This window comes from Megalops cyprinoides, chromosome 17 (assembly GCF_013368585.1).
Source record: "Megalops cyprinoides isolate fMegCyp1 chromosome 17, fMegCyp1.pri, whole genome shotgun sequence".
NCBI classification, from domain to species: Eukaryota; Metazoa; Chordata; class Actinopteri; order Elopiformes; family Megalopidae; genus Megalops; species Megalops cyprinoides.
Genome location: NC_050599.1, coordinates 22,100,964 through 22,115,358, shown reverse-complemented (window position 1 = coordinate 22,115,358; position 14,395 = coordinate 22,100,964). Strand labels below are relative to the sequence as shown.

Sequence of the window (14,395 nt, the reverse complement as noted above, 5' to 3'; positions counted from 1 at the left end):
ATTCTGCATGACAATGGACTGTCACAAAATATTTACTTATTAAATTTGTCATAATTGCCATTTTTCATACCTATATTGAATTTTTTTTTTATAAATTATCCATGTGTATGGCCTAGAAAAAGGAAAATAAAACCATGTGCTCTGGCAAGCATTATGTGGAGAATGCTTGGTATATGTAGCTCTATTGAATATCATGGATCATCGCTAACGTCATTGATCATGATCATGAGTGCTTTTGTTGTATCACTTGCATGCCTCAGGCCTGAAAACTGCCTTTCACGGCAGAGTTTGAACAGGTGCAGATGAAGCGGTTTGGAAACGTGTTTGAAGGCTAATTGAGCTTAACGGGAAGCCCCACCTGTTTACTTCTCCAATAAGCCAGAGGCAGACGGAATTGGCTTCAGTACAATGAAACTTCACGAAAAGACATCTGTGGCGGCGATGGTACTGCAGTTTAGTGGAATCCCTGGTTATATGTGAGGAAAGACCAATGTGCTTATTCGGTAGGTGTAATGCACCACCCCCACCCGGCAACTTGAGGTAACAAAGTGGGGATCCTGTCATTGGGCAGAGCTCTTTCCCCTTTCAGAAGTCCATCTTGAAACTGGGATCTGGTACTGTAGCCACCAAGAAACATTTGACTCCAGTATTTTAGTTATGATGACTTTCAATGATTTTCATCTGATGTGAGCTTGCATGGGACCTTAAGGTTGGATAGGTCCTTCTTACAACTCTTTGGAGAAATCATAGAATCAAACTAGTGGCGGCAGTCAGGTGTGTACACAACACAGGACTGTTTAGTTTCGAAGCAAATACAGGTCCCCAAGCTGTCTAAAATAAATGAACTGACAATTTTAAAAATCCAGTTTAATCATTCAGGGATTTTTCTCAGTTCCATACTTGGCAATACTTAAATTGGAATAAAAAGCTGAATACCAACCAATGCTAAAACTCTAACCCAGCAGTGGCCTGTTACATGTATGAGATACATAATCTTTTGTTGTTACATTTGTGAAAAAAATCATTGGTGCCGTGGTGTGCTACTTAAGAGCACTCATTTTCTTATTTTATTGGAACGTTTCATAAACCATATCTTAAGAGTGTGTATTCCCTTCCTCACAACTTAATATGTGACTTCATTAATCAAATCAATTCAATAGTCCGTAAGCCAATTTTTACAACGTCCAAACAAGGTCAGAATTGGTCTCAGGTGTTTTGGTATGCCAACATATACAAGATCAGGTTCAAAGGAGGCCAAAACATGACAATTGCCTAAACGTGACATTTATTTGACTGATTGATTGATACAGCATCTTTTGTTCACACACACCACATTGACAAAGAATGGTGAAAATCAGAGGGAAGAAGATTTATAAATATTCATTTTTCTCTGTAGGGAAACATTACTTCCAGCTGACTTCGCCAGGCTTCAGCTCCCTGCAATTCAAAAGAGGATACCGATCACAACAAGGAATACCGTTGCCACCCTGTGTCCAGCAAGAACATCTAAACGTCTAAATCTGTGATTAGACTTGCTGCTTTTCCAAATGATGATAATCACTTTGGTTATTCGTAAAAGAAAAAACGGACAAGGCAAACCAACCTGCTGTATAGCGCACTCTTGTTCCTGAAAGCTGTAAGCTTCTGGTCATTCCACCTGTCCAAGTAGATCCCAATCACAAAGCCAATGGGTACGAGAATATTCGTCCAGTGCTCCCTCACAATGTTAGCAAAGTTCACCATGGTTCCGAGCTAAAATTAGAACAATAAAATATATGTATGTTGTGGAAACATACACAGCATAATAATAATAACAATAATCATCATCATCATCATCATCTTACTACAATACAGATAGTCCAGCTATCTTACGTTTTACCTGAAAGATTTGAAAGGGGAGCTAGTTCACCAGCTTGCAAGAAATTTAATTTCAACTAATGAAACACTCAGCTATCTTGGAAGCGAATTATTAAAGCACCGCACTTTCAAGTTGATAGAAGCTAATTTAGCTCCATGGATTACCCATGACATGGACTACAAATTTACACTGTGTTTGCGTCATTATTTCAATATCTCTATCAAACTATGTACCTGGGTAGCTGCTTATGCTAAGTAAAGAAAGAAACTAGCAGCTAAGTAGCTGGCAACCAATCACAACTCAATTAAATCTAGCTAGCTAACTCGTAGCTGTGGCCTATACATGGCAGGCCAGATAAGCTCACTTGCTAGCTAGCTATATGTTTGGAAGAAGAAAAATGGTGCTGAATTGGAACTGGAAGATGCGGAATGGTTTGCTATTTAACTATTATCTAGCTGGAAATAATGGCATTCAACTTGCTTTAAAGCCTGAATGGCTGGGGTTAGTCTGCATAATAGATTATCAAGCTAGCAAGCTAGTAAAGTAGCGTGATTCCATCATCAACAGACCCTGACGGCATATCATTCACATAAAATACTGTATTTTTATATATACAATAAGATATGAGCATATTTCATGTAAAATATCTAATAATTACACAAAATAGTAAACTCAATACCTTGATATTTCGTGTTTACCTCGGCCTTCCAGGTCGTTGCAGTCTTTCAACTTCGCTGGTAGGACATTGGACCAGACCAACTCAGTCAAATCGGAGGGATGTATTGAAAGTGGTGACAGTAGTGCCTTATTAAATATACAGAAATATTTTTACAGTAGAAATACCAAAAATATAATTTAATGTATTGAATATCACTATTTTATTTTTATTCATGCGTTTCCATAACTCGTATCATCACGGTTTCAATAGAACATGACGGAATTATTTGAATGGTACAGCCAGTTGAACTTTCACCCCTACGGCGGCAGAAATGGCGTCCTGATAGTGGAACAAAGTGCGGTGTATGAATGTAAAATAAAATGCAATTAACTGTCTACCGAAGATGTTATGTAGCTAAATAACTTGCAACGTAGTGTAATTATAAATTAACAAACAACTGTTAACCTCATGAGTTCATGGTATGATAACGTTACTCTTTATATGTTTAGTTTCTAAAAGCTAGCTGGTTTATTTTGAACTAGCTTGGCTAACATGCTTGGATGGCTAGCTGAGCAGCTACCTAGCTTGTTGTAATTACCACTTTCTTGCACGTAAGGGTCGTCATTAACAGTAATTAAATCGTTTATCTAGCTACCTAAACCTTTCGGGCTGTATATTTAGCAGGTCGGAAACGCTGCTAAGTTATAGTTAAACTTGCAGGGCAGGCAGCTAACGCTAGGTAACGTTCTTGTTTCATTTTAGGCAATAAAGAAAACTCCACGCCTAAGAAGATAGGCTCTGATTTTTAGTTTTTTTCTGTATTTCGTCCATTTGGTTACAGTTAGATAAATAGGTACTAACGTTAGCCGTTTCTTTGTGCCCACAGCTAACTTCTGTAATTATCTAGCCGGTAGTTGGCGAGTTAACTAACTCAATTTACATATAAATCTTTGGTGATTAATACCGACAACACACACTTAGCTAGTTTCCTAGCTAAGGGTAAACACTTGAGTTCATATATGTACAGAGTTATTTCGTGATCAAGATAGATTTTGTGGATCTTGTTTATATTGTGCTCCGTAGCTGTTTCCGAAAGAGTTAAAGTGCGTGTGGGCGTGAAGATGAATGCCGATGAATATGCGAATAATTATAACAGTAATAGCAGTATTCAAGGATTATGACCAATGTTTATCCTTCCATCCTGTCAGTGTGAACCGCTTGCTGTAGTTGAGGAGAATGACGTCGATTATCAAGCTGACAGCCCTGTCGGGGGTGCAGGAGGAATCTGCGCTCTGCTACCTTCTGCAGGTGGACGAGTTCCGCTTCCTGCTCGACTGCGGCTGGGATGAGAGCTTCTCCATGGACATCATCGATGCCATGAAAAGGTGCCTTGTAGAAAGCGTCACCCTGATCCCTTTCTTTGCCGGGGTTTGCCAATAGTGGACGACATGGCCCGGTAGTGGACTGGCATGATGCGGCCGGGCTCTGATGTGCTTCTGTCTCCCCAGGCATGTTCACCAGGTGGATGCAGTCCTCCTCTCCCACCCCGATCCCCTGCACCTGGGGGCTTTGCCCTACGCAGTGGGGAAGCTGGGCCTCAACTGCACCATTTACGCCACCATTCCTGTGTACAAGATGGGACAGATGTTCATGTACGACCTGTACCAGGTGAGGCGATCGGGTGTGTCTGAAGTCGGCGTGTCTGGGAGGGGGTGGGGGAGGGGATAGGGGAGTCATATTAGGCATGATTGAGTCATTTCCAATTCGCATATGTCGCTGATCGCAGATAGCTGTCAGGATCTCTGCTGAAGATGATTGTTGATCAGTCACAGCTATGGTCACAAACATCTAGCTGGTTTTGATTGGTCAGTTTTTCTGCATTATCTCAGTTTAAAGGAAGGCTGTCACCATACATTTGGCCAGGCCTGACAGGGAAGGTAATAAAGGCAAAAAAAAGACTCTGAGGAACTTGTAGGAATGTCCATTCCACAGAGCTTGTGTGGCAGAGCTGTTACTGTATTGAAACCACCAATTCAGTACATTCTATCTGTGGTCAGTGAACAGAGTCAGTGTTAAATGGGGGAATGATATTGTTTGGGAATAGTTCTCACCAGTGCCCCCTATGTTTTGTCAGTCTCGTCACAACACTGAGGACTTTACCCTGTTTACCCTGGACGATGTGGACTCTGCCTTTGACAAAATACAGCAGTTAAAGTATTCACAGATTGTCAACTTGAAAGGTAAGCATACATCAGAAAGTAGAACACAAGTTGTGAGCTGCTTGTTGTTTCAATACCGTCAGTATCACAAGCAGCTGAGCTCTGAAAGAGGCTGCTGCATTCACAGGTAAAGGGCACGGCCTGTCCATCACTCCCCTCCCTGCGGGTCACATGATCGGGGGGACCATCTGGAAGATAGTGAAGGACGGGGAGGAGGAGATCGTGTATGCCGTGGACTTCAACCACAAGAGGGAGATGTAAGTGTACGGAGCGAGGGTGGCAATGTGACTTCTCTCGGTTTGGGGAGGCCGTTGTTCTGCTGCGCAGCGCTCGGTTTCAGTGAAATGCCTTTCCGTGTGCTTGCGCAGACACCTGAACGGCTGTTCCCTGGAGATGGTGAACAGGCCCTCCCTGCTCATCACGGACTCCTTCAACGCCACCTACGTGCAGCCGCGGCGGAAACAGCGCGACGAGCAGCTGCTCAGTGAGTTCAGTACAGTAACAGGGTGGGGGATCTATGAACTATTATAATGTAGTGATGAGGCACAGGTCTTATAAACCCCGGGATGCAGGTTTAGTGGGCACTGCTGTTGTACCCTTGAGTAAGGTACTAAACCTGATTTTCTTCAATAAATGTCCAGCCATAAAAATGGATTTTATTCAAGCTGTTATTTAGTGTCTGTTAACCATATAGTTCGTAATGTAAGAATTATAAATGTGCTCACTGACTTCAGCTACTTCAAGTCTATGCTGTGAAGCTGTCTGAAGCTGAAGCTCTCTGAAGCTGAAGTTCAGAATCCATCTGCTTGACAGGATTGATCATTAATTAGGCAGTAGCTGTAAGAGAAGGTGGCAGCCCACAGGGGAGAGAGGTCCTCTAACACATTCCTCACCCTATCGCCCCCTCAGCCAACGTGATGGAGACGCTGCGCGGCGACGGGAACGTGCTCATCGCCGTGGATACGGCGGGCCGCGTGCTGGAGCTCGCGCAGCTGCTGGACCAAATCTGGAGGACGAAGGACGCCGGGCTCGGAGTCTACTCCCTCGCCCTGCTCAACAACGTCAGCTACAACGTGGTGGAGTTCTCCAAGTCCCAGGTCTGTCGCAGCGCTCTTCCTCTCTCTGTCAGCGCTGTGTGTTTACCTTTCTTCCTCCCCCTCCCCCCTCTGTTTCTTTGGTATTTTTCTCTTTCCCTCTCCAGTTAAGTCCAGCTGGCAACAAGCAGCACTTCCTGTTCATTTATGTTTACACGAGCAGTTGTTGTTTGGTACCATCTCTCACATGATTGCAGATGGCTATACATTAAGCAGATGGAAATGCACACCTTTTTGCCCTAGAAGGATGGACTATTTATATGCTCAGCACGAGGAGGAAGTTTGGAAAGATACACAATTCTTTAGAAGGATGAGCATTTTTTTTCACAAGACAAAATCAGTCTCTTTCCTCCCTCCCTCCCCTCAGTTTCTCACTATGATTCTTGCTGGTGGGTTCTCCCTTTGATACTCGGTTCCCTACTCTCTACTTTAGATCAACATTCATATTTCTTTGGGTCTTTTAACTGGATAAGTATTGGGACCATTCATAACTCTGGTTCAGTATCGTAATGCAGAAGGCATTGAAGGAAACTGAGGCTGTAGATACTGGTGCTTAGTGTATACAAGTGCAGAACACAGGTGTAAAAGCCGGCTAACACAGGCCAGGTGAATCAGTGCAGTAGACGCTAGAACTGGTGAAATGACCGACCTTTCCGCGTAGGTGGAGTGGATGAGCGACAAGTTGATGAGATGCTTCGAGGACAAGAGGAACAACCCCTTCCAGTTCCGCCACCTGTCGCTGTGCCACAGCCTGGCAGACCTGGCTCGCGTGCCCAGCCCGAAGGTGGTGCTGAGCAGCCAGCCCGACCTGGAGTCCGGCTTCTCCCGGGAGCTCTTCATACAGTGGTGCCGAGACCCCAAGAACTCGGTAATCCTGACTTACCGGACCACGCCCGGAACCCTGGCACGGTACCTCATCGACAACCCCGGGGAGAGGATCCTGGACCTGGAGGTGAGTCCTGGCGGGGTTAAGGCGTGGGAAGAGATGATGGCCAGCCAGCATTGTGACATGTGTTTATAAGCAGGCGACATTCCAATCCTTGGAGCATGGTACCGAGCGCGAGTCACATAACACATTTATATAACATCGGTCAACCTTGACTTCATTGTTGAACAAGTCATTTTCACACTGGAGAGAGATTTTCATTTTCAGTGGACATTGTTGACTAGTTTTCCCAGTTTGAATGCATTACAAAACCATGTGTCGGGTTTTTTTTTCGCCCTCCATTTAAAATCACTGCAAATTTGACTTGTCAGCAGGCATTTTAATAGAAAACGGAATTTGCATATCAAAGATGCTACGCTACATTTGTTTCCTTTATCACTGATGGTTGGAGGCAAGGTTACACTATTGGTATTATGTCTGTTTGTAAACAGGACGACTGAGAAAGGCTACAGATGTATTCGGGTGAAATGCTTGGCTTTGCATGAAGAATGAAATAATTCCCCAGCATTTCTTTCTGTTCATTTCTGTTCTGTCTGATTAACCCTGTGACCGAGCACAATTGCAAATGTGCTGTAGTGCAACTTAAAATCGCTGCTTCTTCAGGGCATCCTCAGTAGCTTTAGCACAGAAGATGCCTCCTCTCAGCACCTGAGAATTGACATTGAAGAAATCCAGACAGACAGCATGAACAGATGTACTTTGTGCTCACAAATGGGATGAATAATACATTTCAGTAAAAATAAAAAGGGTGCAGCACCTTTCACATGCAAACTGCTATTCTGTAAAAATGTTTATGGCATTTGATTGTTTGCTCATTTGAAATGAAGACATTGCAGGAATATAATGTGAATGGTAAGGTAATACATGTAGTGGGCTGTAGTGTCATCAAAATGATCTGCAATAATGATCCCTTCTTCCTCAAATTTAGATTAGGAAACGGATGAAGCTGGAAGGTCGGGAACTTGAAGAGTACCTTGAGAAGGAAAGGCTCAAAAAAGAGGCTGCCAAAAAACTGGAACAGGCAAAAGAGTGAGCTGATGAACACACCTATACCGTACATTCTGTGAGGTCCGTAAGGCGAGTGAGCAGGAGTGTGAACGTGTGCTTTCGTGCTGCCGCAGGGTGGACGTGGACTCCAGCGACGAGAGCGATCTGGAGGACGACCTGGAGCAGCCGGCGGTGGTGAAGACCAAGCACCACGACCTGATGATGAAGGGGGAGGGAGGCCGCAAGGGCAGCTTCTTCAAGCAGGCCAAGAAGTCCTACCCCATGTTCCCCTCGCACGAGGAGAGGATCAAGTGGGACGAGTACGGGGAGATCATCCGGTACGTCCTCGCCGCAGTGAACCGAAATTTAGACCTGTCCGTAACGCCATCGAGTTACCGTCGTTGGGAGTTAGTAGGATGTCTGCTCATGTGTTGTTCCTCATGGTTGTCGACAGACCGGAAGAGTTCCTGGTTCCTGAACTCCAAGCCACTGAGGAGGAGAAGAGCAAGCTGGAGTCAGGAATGGCAAACGGGGACGAGCCTATGGATCAGGACCTCTCAGATGTGCCCACCAAATGTACAGCCACCACAGAGACCATAGAGATCAAGTGAGTATACATCTTTCAAACGGACCACAGAGATTTTCTTGTGATCCTCTATACCATAGAGTAAGGGAGCATAGATCTTTCCCGTGGAGTCTAGAGATGAAGGCTGTGCACCTTCTCCACAGCATGCGTTGATATGGAGAACACGGAGAGGATTAGGAAAAAAAGCTCCTTTCGTAATTACAGATCAAAGAATCTGTTTTTATTTCAGTATCTTTGAATATGTCCTGATATGTCAGTCACTTGTCTGATCTTTATCTTCTTTATCTACCTGACTTTATCTTTCTTTTATTTCTGTATTACGTTAACATAAACTGCAATTCTAGAAGGCAGAAGAAAGACCCTTACAGAATATTAATTAGAATGAAGGCAAGAGGGGGATAAAGTGTGTTTTGTGCCCTCCTGTTCTCAGAGCCAGAATAACCTACATTGATTACGAGGGCCGGTCAGATGGCGACTCCATCAAAAAGATCATAAACCAGATGAAGCCGCGGCAGCTGGTGATCGTGCACGGCCCCCCTGAGGCCAGCCTGGACCTGGCCGAATCCTGCAAGGCCTTCAGCGGGAAGGACATCAAGGTGTACACGCCCAAACTGCAGGAGACTGTGGACGCCACCAGCGAGACCCACATCTACCAGGTGCACTTACGTTCACAAGTACTGACCGCGGCACTGCCTGTGCCTAAGATACTGACTGATGCCCACAAGAGACGTTCTGTGGAGTGGCACATGGCTGAAATACAATGCGGACATGTCTGTAAACGTGTGTGAATGTAGAGTTACGTAGTCTTATTATCATTGTGTGTATGGACAGCTACAGTTTTGTGTGTGCAGATGCAAGTGTTGTGCTGTGAAGCCTGTGCGGGATTGTGTATGTACGTCCGTGTGTGTGTGCGCGCATGCATGTGTGTGTGTTGCTAAAGGCTTGCTGTTGGGCTGGGTCTGCAGGTGCGGCTGAAGGACTCGCTGGTCAGCTCGCTGCAGTTCTGCAAGGCCAAGGACACGGAGCTCGCCTGGATCGACGGCGTGCTGGACATGCGCGTCATCAAGGTGGACACGGGCGTGGTGGTGGAGGAGGGCGAGATGAAGGAGGAGGCCGAGGAGGGCGAGCTGCCCATGGAGGTGACCCCCGACCTCTCGGCAGACCACAGCGCTGTGGCGCAGCAGCGGGCCATGAAGAACCTGTTCGGAGAGGACGAGAAGGAGGTGTCCGAGGAGAGCGACGTCATTCCCACCCTGGAGCCGCTGCCGTCGCACGAGGTACCAGAGGGGACCTGCAGCCTGATAAGCTGCACTGAAAGAAAAAGAGCTCAGGGCAGAAAAGGAGCTAGGCCTGTTAGGAGGAGAGGAGAGAGGAGCAGAGCTAAGATCAGGAGAGGAGAGAGGAGCAGAGCTTAGATCAGCAGGAGAGGAGAGAGGAGCAGGGCTAAGATCAGGAGAGGAGAGAGGAGCAGAGCTTAGATCAGCAGGAGAGGAGAGAGGAGCAGGGCTTAGATCAGCAGGAGAGGAGAGAGGAGCAGGGCTTAGATCAGGAGAGGAGAGAGGAGCAGGGCTTAGATCAGCAGGAGAGGAGAGAGGAGCAGGGCTTAGAGAGGAGCAGGGCTTAGATCAGCAGGAGAGGAGAGAGGAGCAGGGCTTAGATCAGCAGGAGACGAGACAGGAGCAGGGCTTCAATCAGCAGGAGAGGAGAGAGGAGCAGGGCTTAGATCAGCAGGAGAGAGGGGTGCAGAGCTGAGATCAGTAAGACAGAGGGGAGCAGATCTTAGGTGAGCAGGAGAGAGGGGAGTTGGATTTAGATCAGCAGGAGAGAGGAGCAAGGCTGTGGTAGTAGTTCTGACCTCAGTCGTGGTTCTGTTTTCCACAGATCCCAGGCCATCAGTCCGTCTTCATCAACGAGCCACGCCTGTCGGACTTCAAGCAGGTTCTGCTGCGAGAGGGAATACAGGCAGAGTTTGTGGGAGGAGTGCTGGTCTGCAATAACCTGGTCGCAGTTCGCAGGGTGAGTTTCATACCACAAGCAGGTCCATACAGTAAATAATCATGAATAATTCCACATGAATAATAATATAACAATAATGATAATGATTAATATTAATAAAATAATAATTAGTAAAAATAATTCCATGATAGTTCGACATTGAAGGAAAAAAATCCATACATGGTAGATTGCTGTAATTATGTGTAATGTGTAATTAAGACAAAAAGATTTGACCCATTTTGTGTCCAAAGTTCACTATGTAGCATGCAAAATCTTAATATTTTAGGAATAATGTTTAAAGACCCATTGCCATAATAAGGCAATAAGGCAAAGAGAAGGCTGATGTTATTGACCAGCGAGATAATTTAAATTAAGTTAGCAAGATGGCAAACTCTACTACGGTGCAGATTTTTCCCTCCCTTCTGGGGAACTTGATAATGTAATTTTGTTAACCAGTACATTTACAGCACATTTATTCATTCTGCAGATGCTTTTATCCAAAGTAACTTGCAAGGTCATCACGGGAAGCAACATCAGGTGCAGATAACAGGGGGTAACCACAGGCAACAAAACAGACACAGTCAAAAGTAACAAGCCCGAGGTTGTGAATGTAGCTAGACAAAGTGCAGTTAGGTATTTAATATAAGGAGCTAGAGTAGAAGTTTGATGTGTAGATAGGACTGATGCTCCTAGAGCAGCGCCTGAAGATGTGGGTTGTCGGGCCCTGTGTTGGCAGGCTAGTTAGCTACTTGCAATCCTTACAACAGGATGAAGGTGTCGAAAATAAACACGCGACACCAAAGCATGTTGGATTGATGTGCCTGTTTGGACGCAGACGCAACTGTTGACGGTTTCAGACCGCAGCGGTTTGAAAATTTCAAGGTCCTCCCTCCGCACGTGGAGGTGGCCGGAGGCGATCCCGTTGAGAAATTGAATAAAAACGGCGTCATAATGCCCGTGACCCGTGTTCTCCTGCCTTTGTTTTCCAGACCGAAGCGGGGCGAATCGGCTTAGAAGGCTGTCTGTGTGATGACTACTACAAAATCCGTGACCTGCTCTACCAGCAGTATGCCGTGGTGTAGGGGCTCGGCCGCCGGACGGGGGACCCCGTCCTGTGAGGGCCAGCTTGGCGGATCACGACGGCGAGCTTTGGCCACTGTTCCTGTCAGGGGGGCGCCCGCGGCGCTGTCCTCGCCAGCCCTGTCTTTTTGTTGCGTTTTGTATTGTTTGTCCACAGGCTGCAGCAGATGATGTTCCGCTCTGACCAGCCCCCCCCCCTCCCCGGAGGGGCGCACTTTCGACCTTCAGGGCTTTCCCCTAAAAAAACTTACCTCTGAACTGGAGAAACCCTGCAGCGGACGGTGTTGCACGCCAGACTGAAACGTTCTGTTCTTTCTCAGAAAATACACGTTTGGAATAAAGCTGCTGTTGTGAGCGTCATATTATTGAAAGAGGAGTTTTGTTAGAATTAGTGGACGGGGACATGGAACGACCGGTCAGAAAGAGTGAAAATGTGTGTTTTATTTAACGTGATTACGCTCAGGAGGTAAACACCGCGGCCAACACCAGATGGAGACATTTTTCTGACATTTCATGTTGCCTCACACACAGTGCTCCTTCTTTTTGAGGTCTTGTTACTTGTTAAGATTTACTGTGAGATGTTACCATAGCTTTCTTTTATGAAGCCTAAGTTAAGCATCTTATAGCTTTCTTCATGGTTCAATTTTCACTTTTAATATTCATATTTAAGACTGTTGTGCACAACACAACACAAATGGACTTGCTGTGAAGGTGCCTTGTCTCAACCCTGTCCTCTTTGCCAGCTGTATAACACAGTCTAATCCTCTACCAAGCCCTTATAAAGTTATTTTCCCACTGAATCCATTTACTGTTCTGGCCCCTTTCTCTAATGAGCAACCCTCATTGAAACACTGTGGTTGAAGATGGACTTCAGTCACAAACCACCGACAGAACAACCCAAGTTAAACACTGAGGCAGAAGTGAGATTTGGCAGTCATGAAAGCCCTTAAGGGAAAGAGACCTTGTTCTGTGTTCCTCTCTGTGATAACTCTCACAGAAAGGTGAACTACCCCACGGTAGCTGCTCATTGCATCCGCTAATTACATTTACAGCTAAACACAAATCCCCAGGGTGCGACAGCTGTGGAGTTGTTCAGTCATACTTTATCGGAACATCGCTGTGACACAGTCGGTTTCTGTAGCTCCACCCACCCTCACAGGGCAGGAAGAAAAACCAGCCCAGAGCCCTGTCGGCATCCAGAACTAGGATCTGACAACAGCCGGTCAGAATCAGATTTGAATCTCCTTTCGTGTTGTGTGAGGAAAGTCATGCCTTTTATTTTCACTAAAAATGTTTACGGAATTGTGCCCGATCAGATAGATGATAGTTACGCACGCACACGCATTGAAGATTATGCTACTGTATAAAACAATGCCATTTTGTACTTTAAAAACATTACTTAAATGCCCTTCCATTATCCACGCAGTCCACAAAAAAAAAACCATTGTAGAAATAGCCCAGTGATTTTTCTGTGTGAACTTCAGTAACCCCTTCTGCGATGGAAAGGGTTGTGTCTCTGGCACCAAGCGTGCCAGAGCCTACCCGGTCACTGCTTTTCATTTTGATAATTGACCCAAGAACGCCAGAAATGTCCATCAGCTAATCCTCTTAGTTTTCATAATGCTGACGCTGTCACAGAAGCCCCATTTTAATGTAACAAGCAGCTAAGCTGGGCAATGCAATTGGGAGTCTGCTGCAAGACACAGCCAGTGGGCAGTCTGTCTGCCCCCTGCTGGGGAGATGTGGCATTGCGTCATCTCTGAAAGTGCTTTCGTGTTTCTGAATTGGCCAGACTACTGTTTTCCTCATTGGTCTTGAGAACTCTATTGCTTTTCACATGTCAAGGTGACCCCATGCCGCCCATAATTCTACACTAGTCGGGACAAGCAGGCCAACCCATGCAGGGAAGTTTGAAGGTTTACGTGCAGTAGGTTCACATTGCTTGTTGCCAACATTGTGATATGATATGAATAGGTTGGCTTCCTTAGGACACCATCTAAATGTCTTTTTTTCTGAATTCCAGTCTCTAACATGTCCTGATGTATTTGATTTTGATGACACGTCACACAAATATATGATCAGTGTCTGGATTCCAGTTTATTTTCAGGTCAGAAGTATTTTTGTAGTTGTTTTCTTGTATCCAGATCGACCAGTTGATACTGATTAAAACCGTCATGTCACAGTTAAATGGTGGAGGGTGAAAAAGTGTCTGAGAAGTCCGAATTGGCCTCCATGGAAAGGAAGATCTTTAGGGTTGCGTGGAATGTACTCTCATTCTGCACATTGATCTGAGTTCTGTGGATCAACTGAAGATCTGATTTCTTCAGTCACCGGGAGTGTAGGCTAATGTGTTCCCTTTGCATGAGAATTCATTGGAGGCTTCCATTACAGCACTCTCATCTTTCATTGGATGAGGAATTCCTTATGGCATGAATCTTAATGAAGGGAGATGCTTTTAGTGCCGTGTGGGGGAGGAAACCTCTCCGCACGCAGGAAACCGTAGGGACCGTGATGGGCTGCTCCTGTTGTATTATTCTAATGCCCAAACACATTGTAGTGTAATCCCTCCCGCAACCTCTGTCTCTTAATGGGCCCCAGTGTCACAGCGTATCATGTCTTTCCACTTGTAAACCATGTTAATGCATCAGAAGTTTGAACCTCTTACTCTGAATAACACTAATACTGATGTTATCCTCTTACGTAATCCGCTGATCACGGTTAACTACAATTGAGAGACGCTCGTTTGGAAGTCTACAGACGTTACGGCTGGACCGCTGCCAGGGAAAAGGCATTTCTCAATTGCTGTTGTGGCAGGTGATGGAGATGCTTTGTTTACTCCTGTATGATTTGCTGTGTAAAACAGTGTACAGATTTGCCATAACTGAAAGTAATTGGCCATTCTCACTGCCATTGCATATTTCAGAGTGAGCGGTGTTGGGGTCTTTATATTACATGTATGTGTGTATACATAC

General features: G+C 45.4%; 2 protein-coding genes across 4 annotated transcripts; one reads left to right on the top strand and one right to left on the bottom strand.

Moving 5' to 3' along the window:
* Positions 1 to 1,270: 1,270 nt before the first annotated feature.
* LOC118792679 (NADH dehydrogenase [ubiquinone] 1 beta subcomplex subunit 1-like) lies at positions 1,271 to 2,610 on the bottom strand. 2 transcript variants are annotated; one of them, XM_036550575.1, is made up of 3 exons: positions 2,538 to 2,610; positions 1,604 to 1,752; positions 1,271 to 1,437 (listed from the first exon to the last, which is right to left on the bottom strand). In XM_036550575.1, exons 2-3 carry the CDS (start codon positions 1,741 to 1,743, stop codon positions 1,404 to 1,406), a joined length of 174 nt encoding a protein of 57 aa, XP_036406468.1. In that variant the 5' UTR covers positions 1,744 to 1,752; positions 2,538 to 2,610; the 3' UTR covers positions 1,271 to 1,403. The 2 variants fall into 2 exon arrangements, with proteins under 2 accessions (XP_036406468.1, XP_036406469.1); XM_036550576.1 differs by having other exon boundaries at positions 2,557 to 2,609.
* A 240-nt stretch (positions 2,611 to 2,850) lies between these two features.
* Positions 2,851 to 12,211, top strand: cpsf2 (cleavage and polyadenylation specific factor 2). Of its 2 annotated transcripts, none has more exons than XM_036549701.1 (15): positions 2,851 to 2,995; positions 3,725 to 3,901; positions 4,025 to 4,184; positions 4,651 to 4,756; positions 4,863 to 4,992; positions 5,104 to 5,219; positions 5,645 to 5,832; positions 6,491 to 6,781; positions 7,704 to 7,804; positions 7,897 to 8,100; positions 8,217 to 8,369; positions 8,779 to 9,004; positions 9,314 to 9,625; positions 10,230 to 10,364; positions 11,333 to 12,211. In XM_036549701.1, exons 2-15 carry the CDS (start codon positions 3,753 to 3,755, stop codon positions 11,423 to 11,425), a joined length of 2,364 nt encoding a protein of 787 aa, XP_036405594.1. In that variant the 5' UTR covers positions 2,851 to 2,995; positions 3,725 to 3,752; the 3' UTR covers positions 11,426 to 12,211. The 2 variants fall into 2 exon arrangements, with proteins under 2 accessions (XP_036405594.1, XP_036405595.1); XM_036549702.1 differs by having other exon boundaries at positions 2,853 to 2,886.
* Positions 12,212 to 14,395: the final 2,184 nt, after the last annotated feature.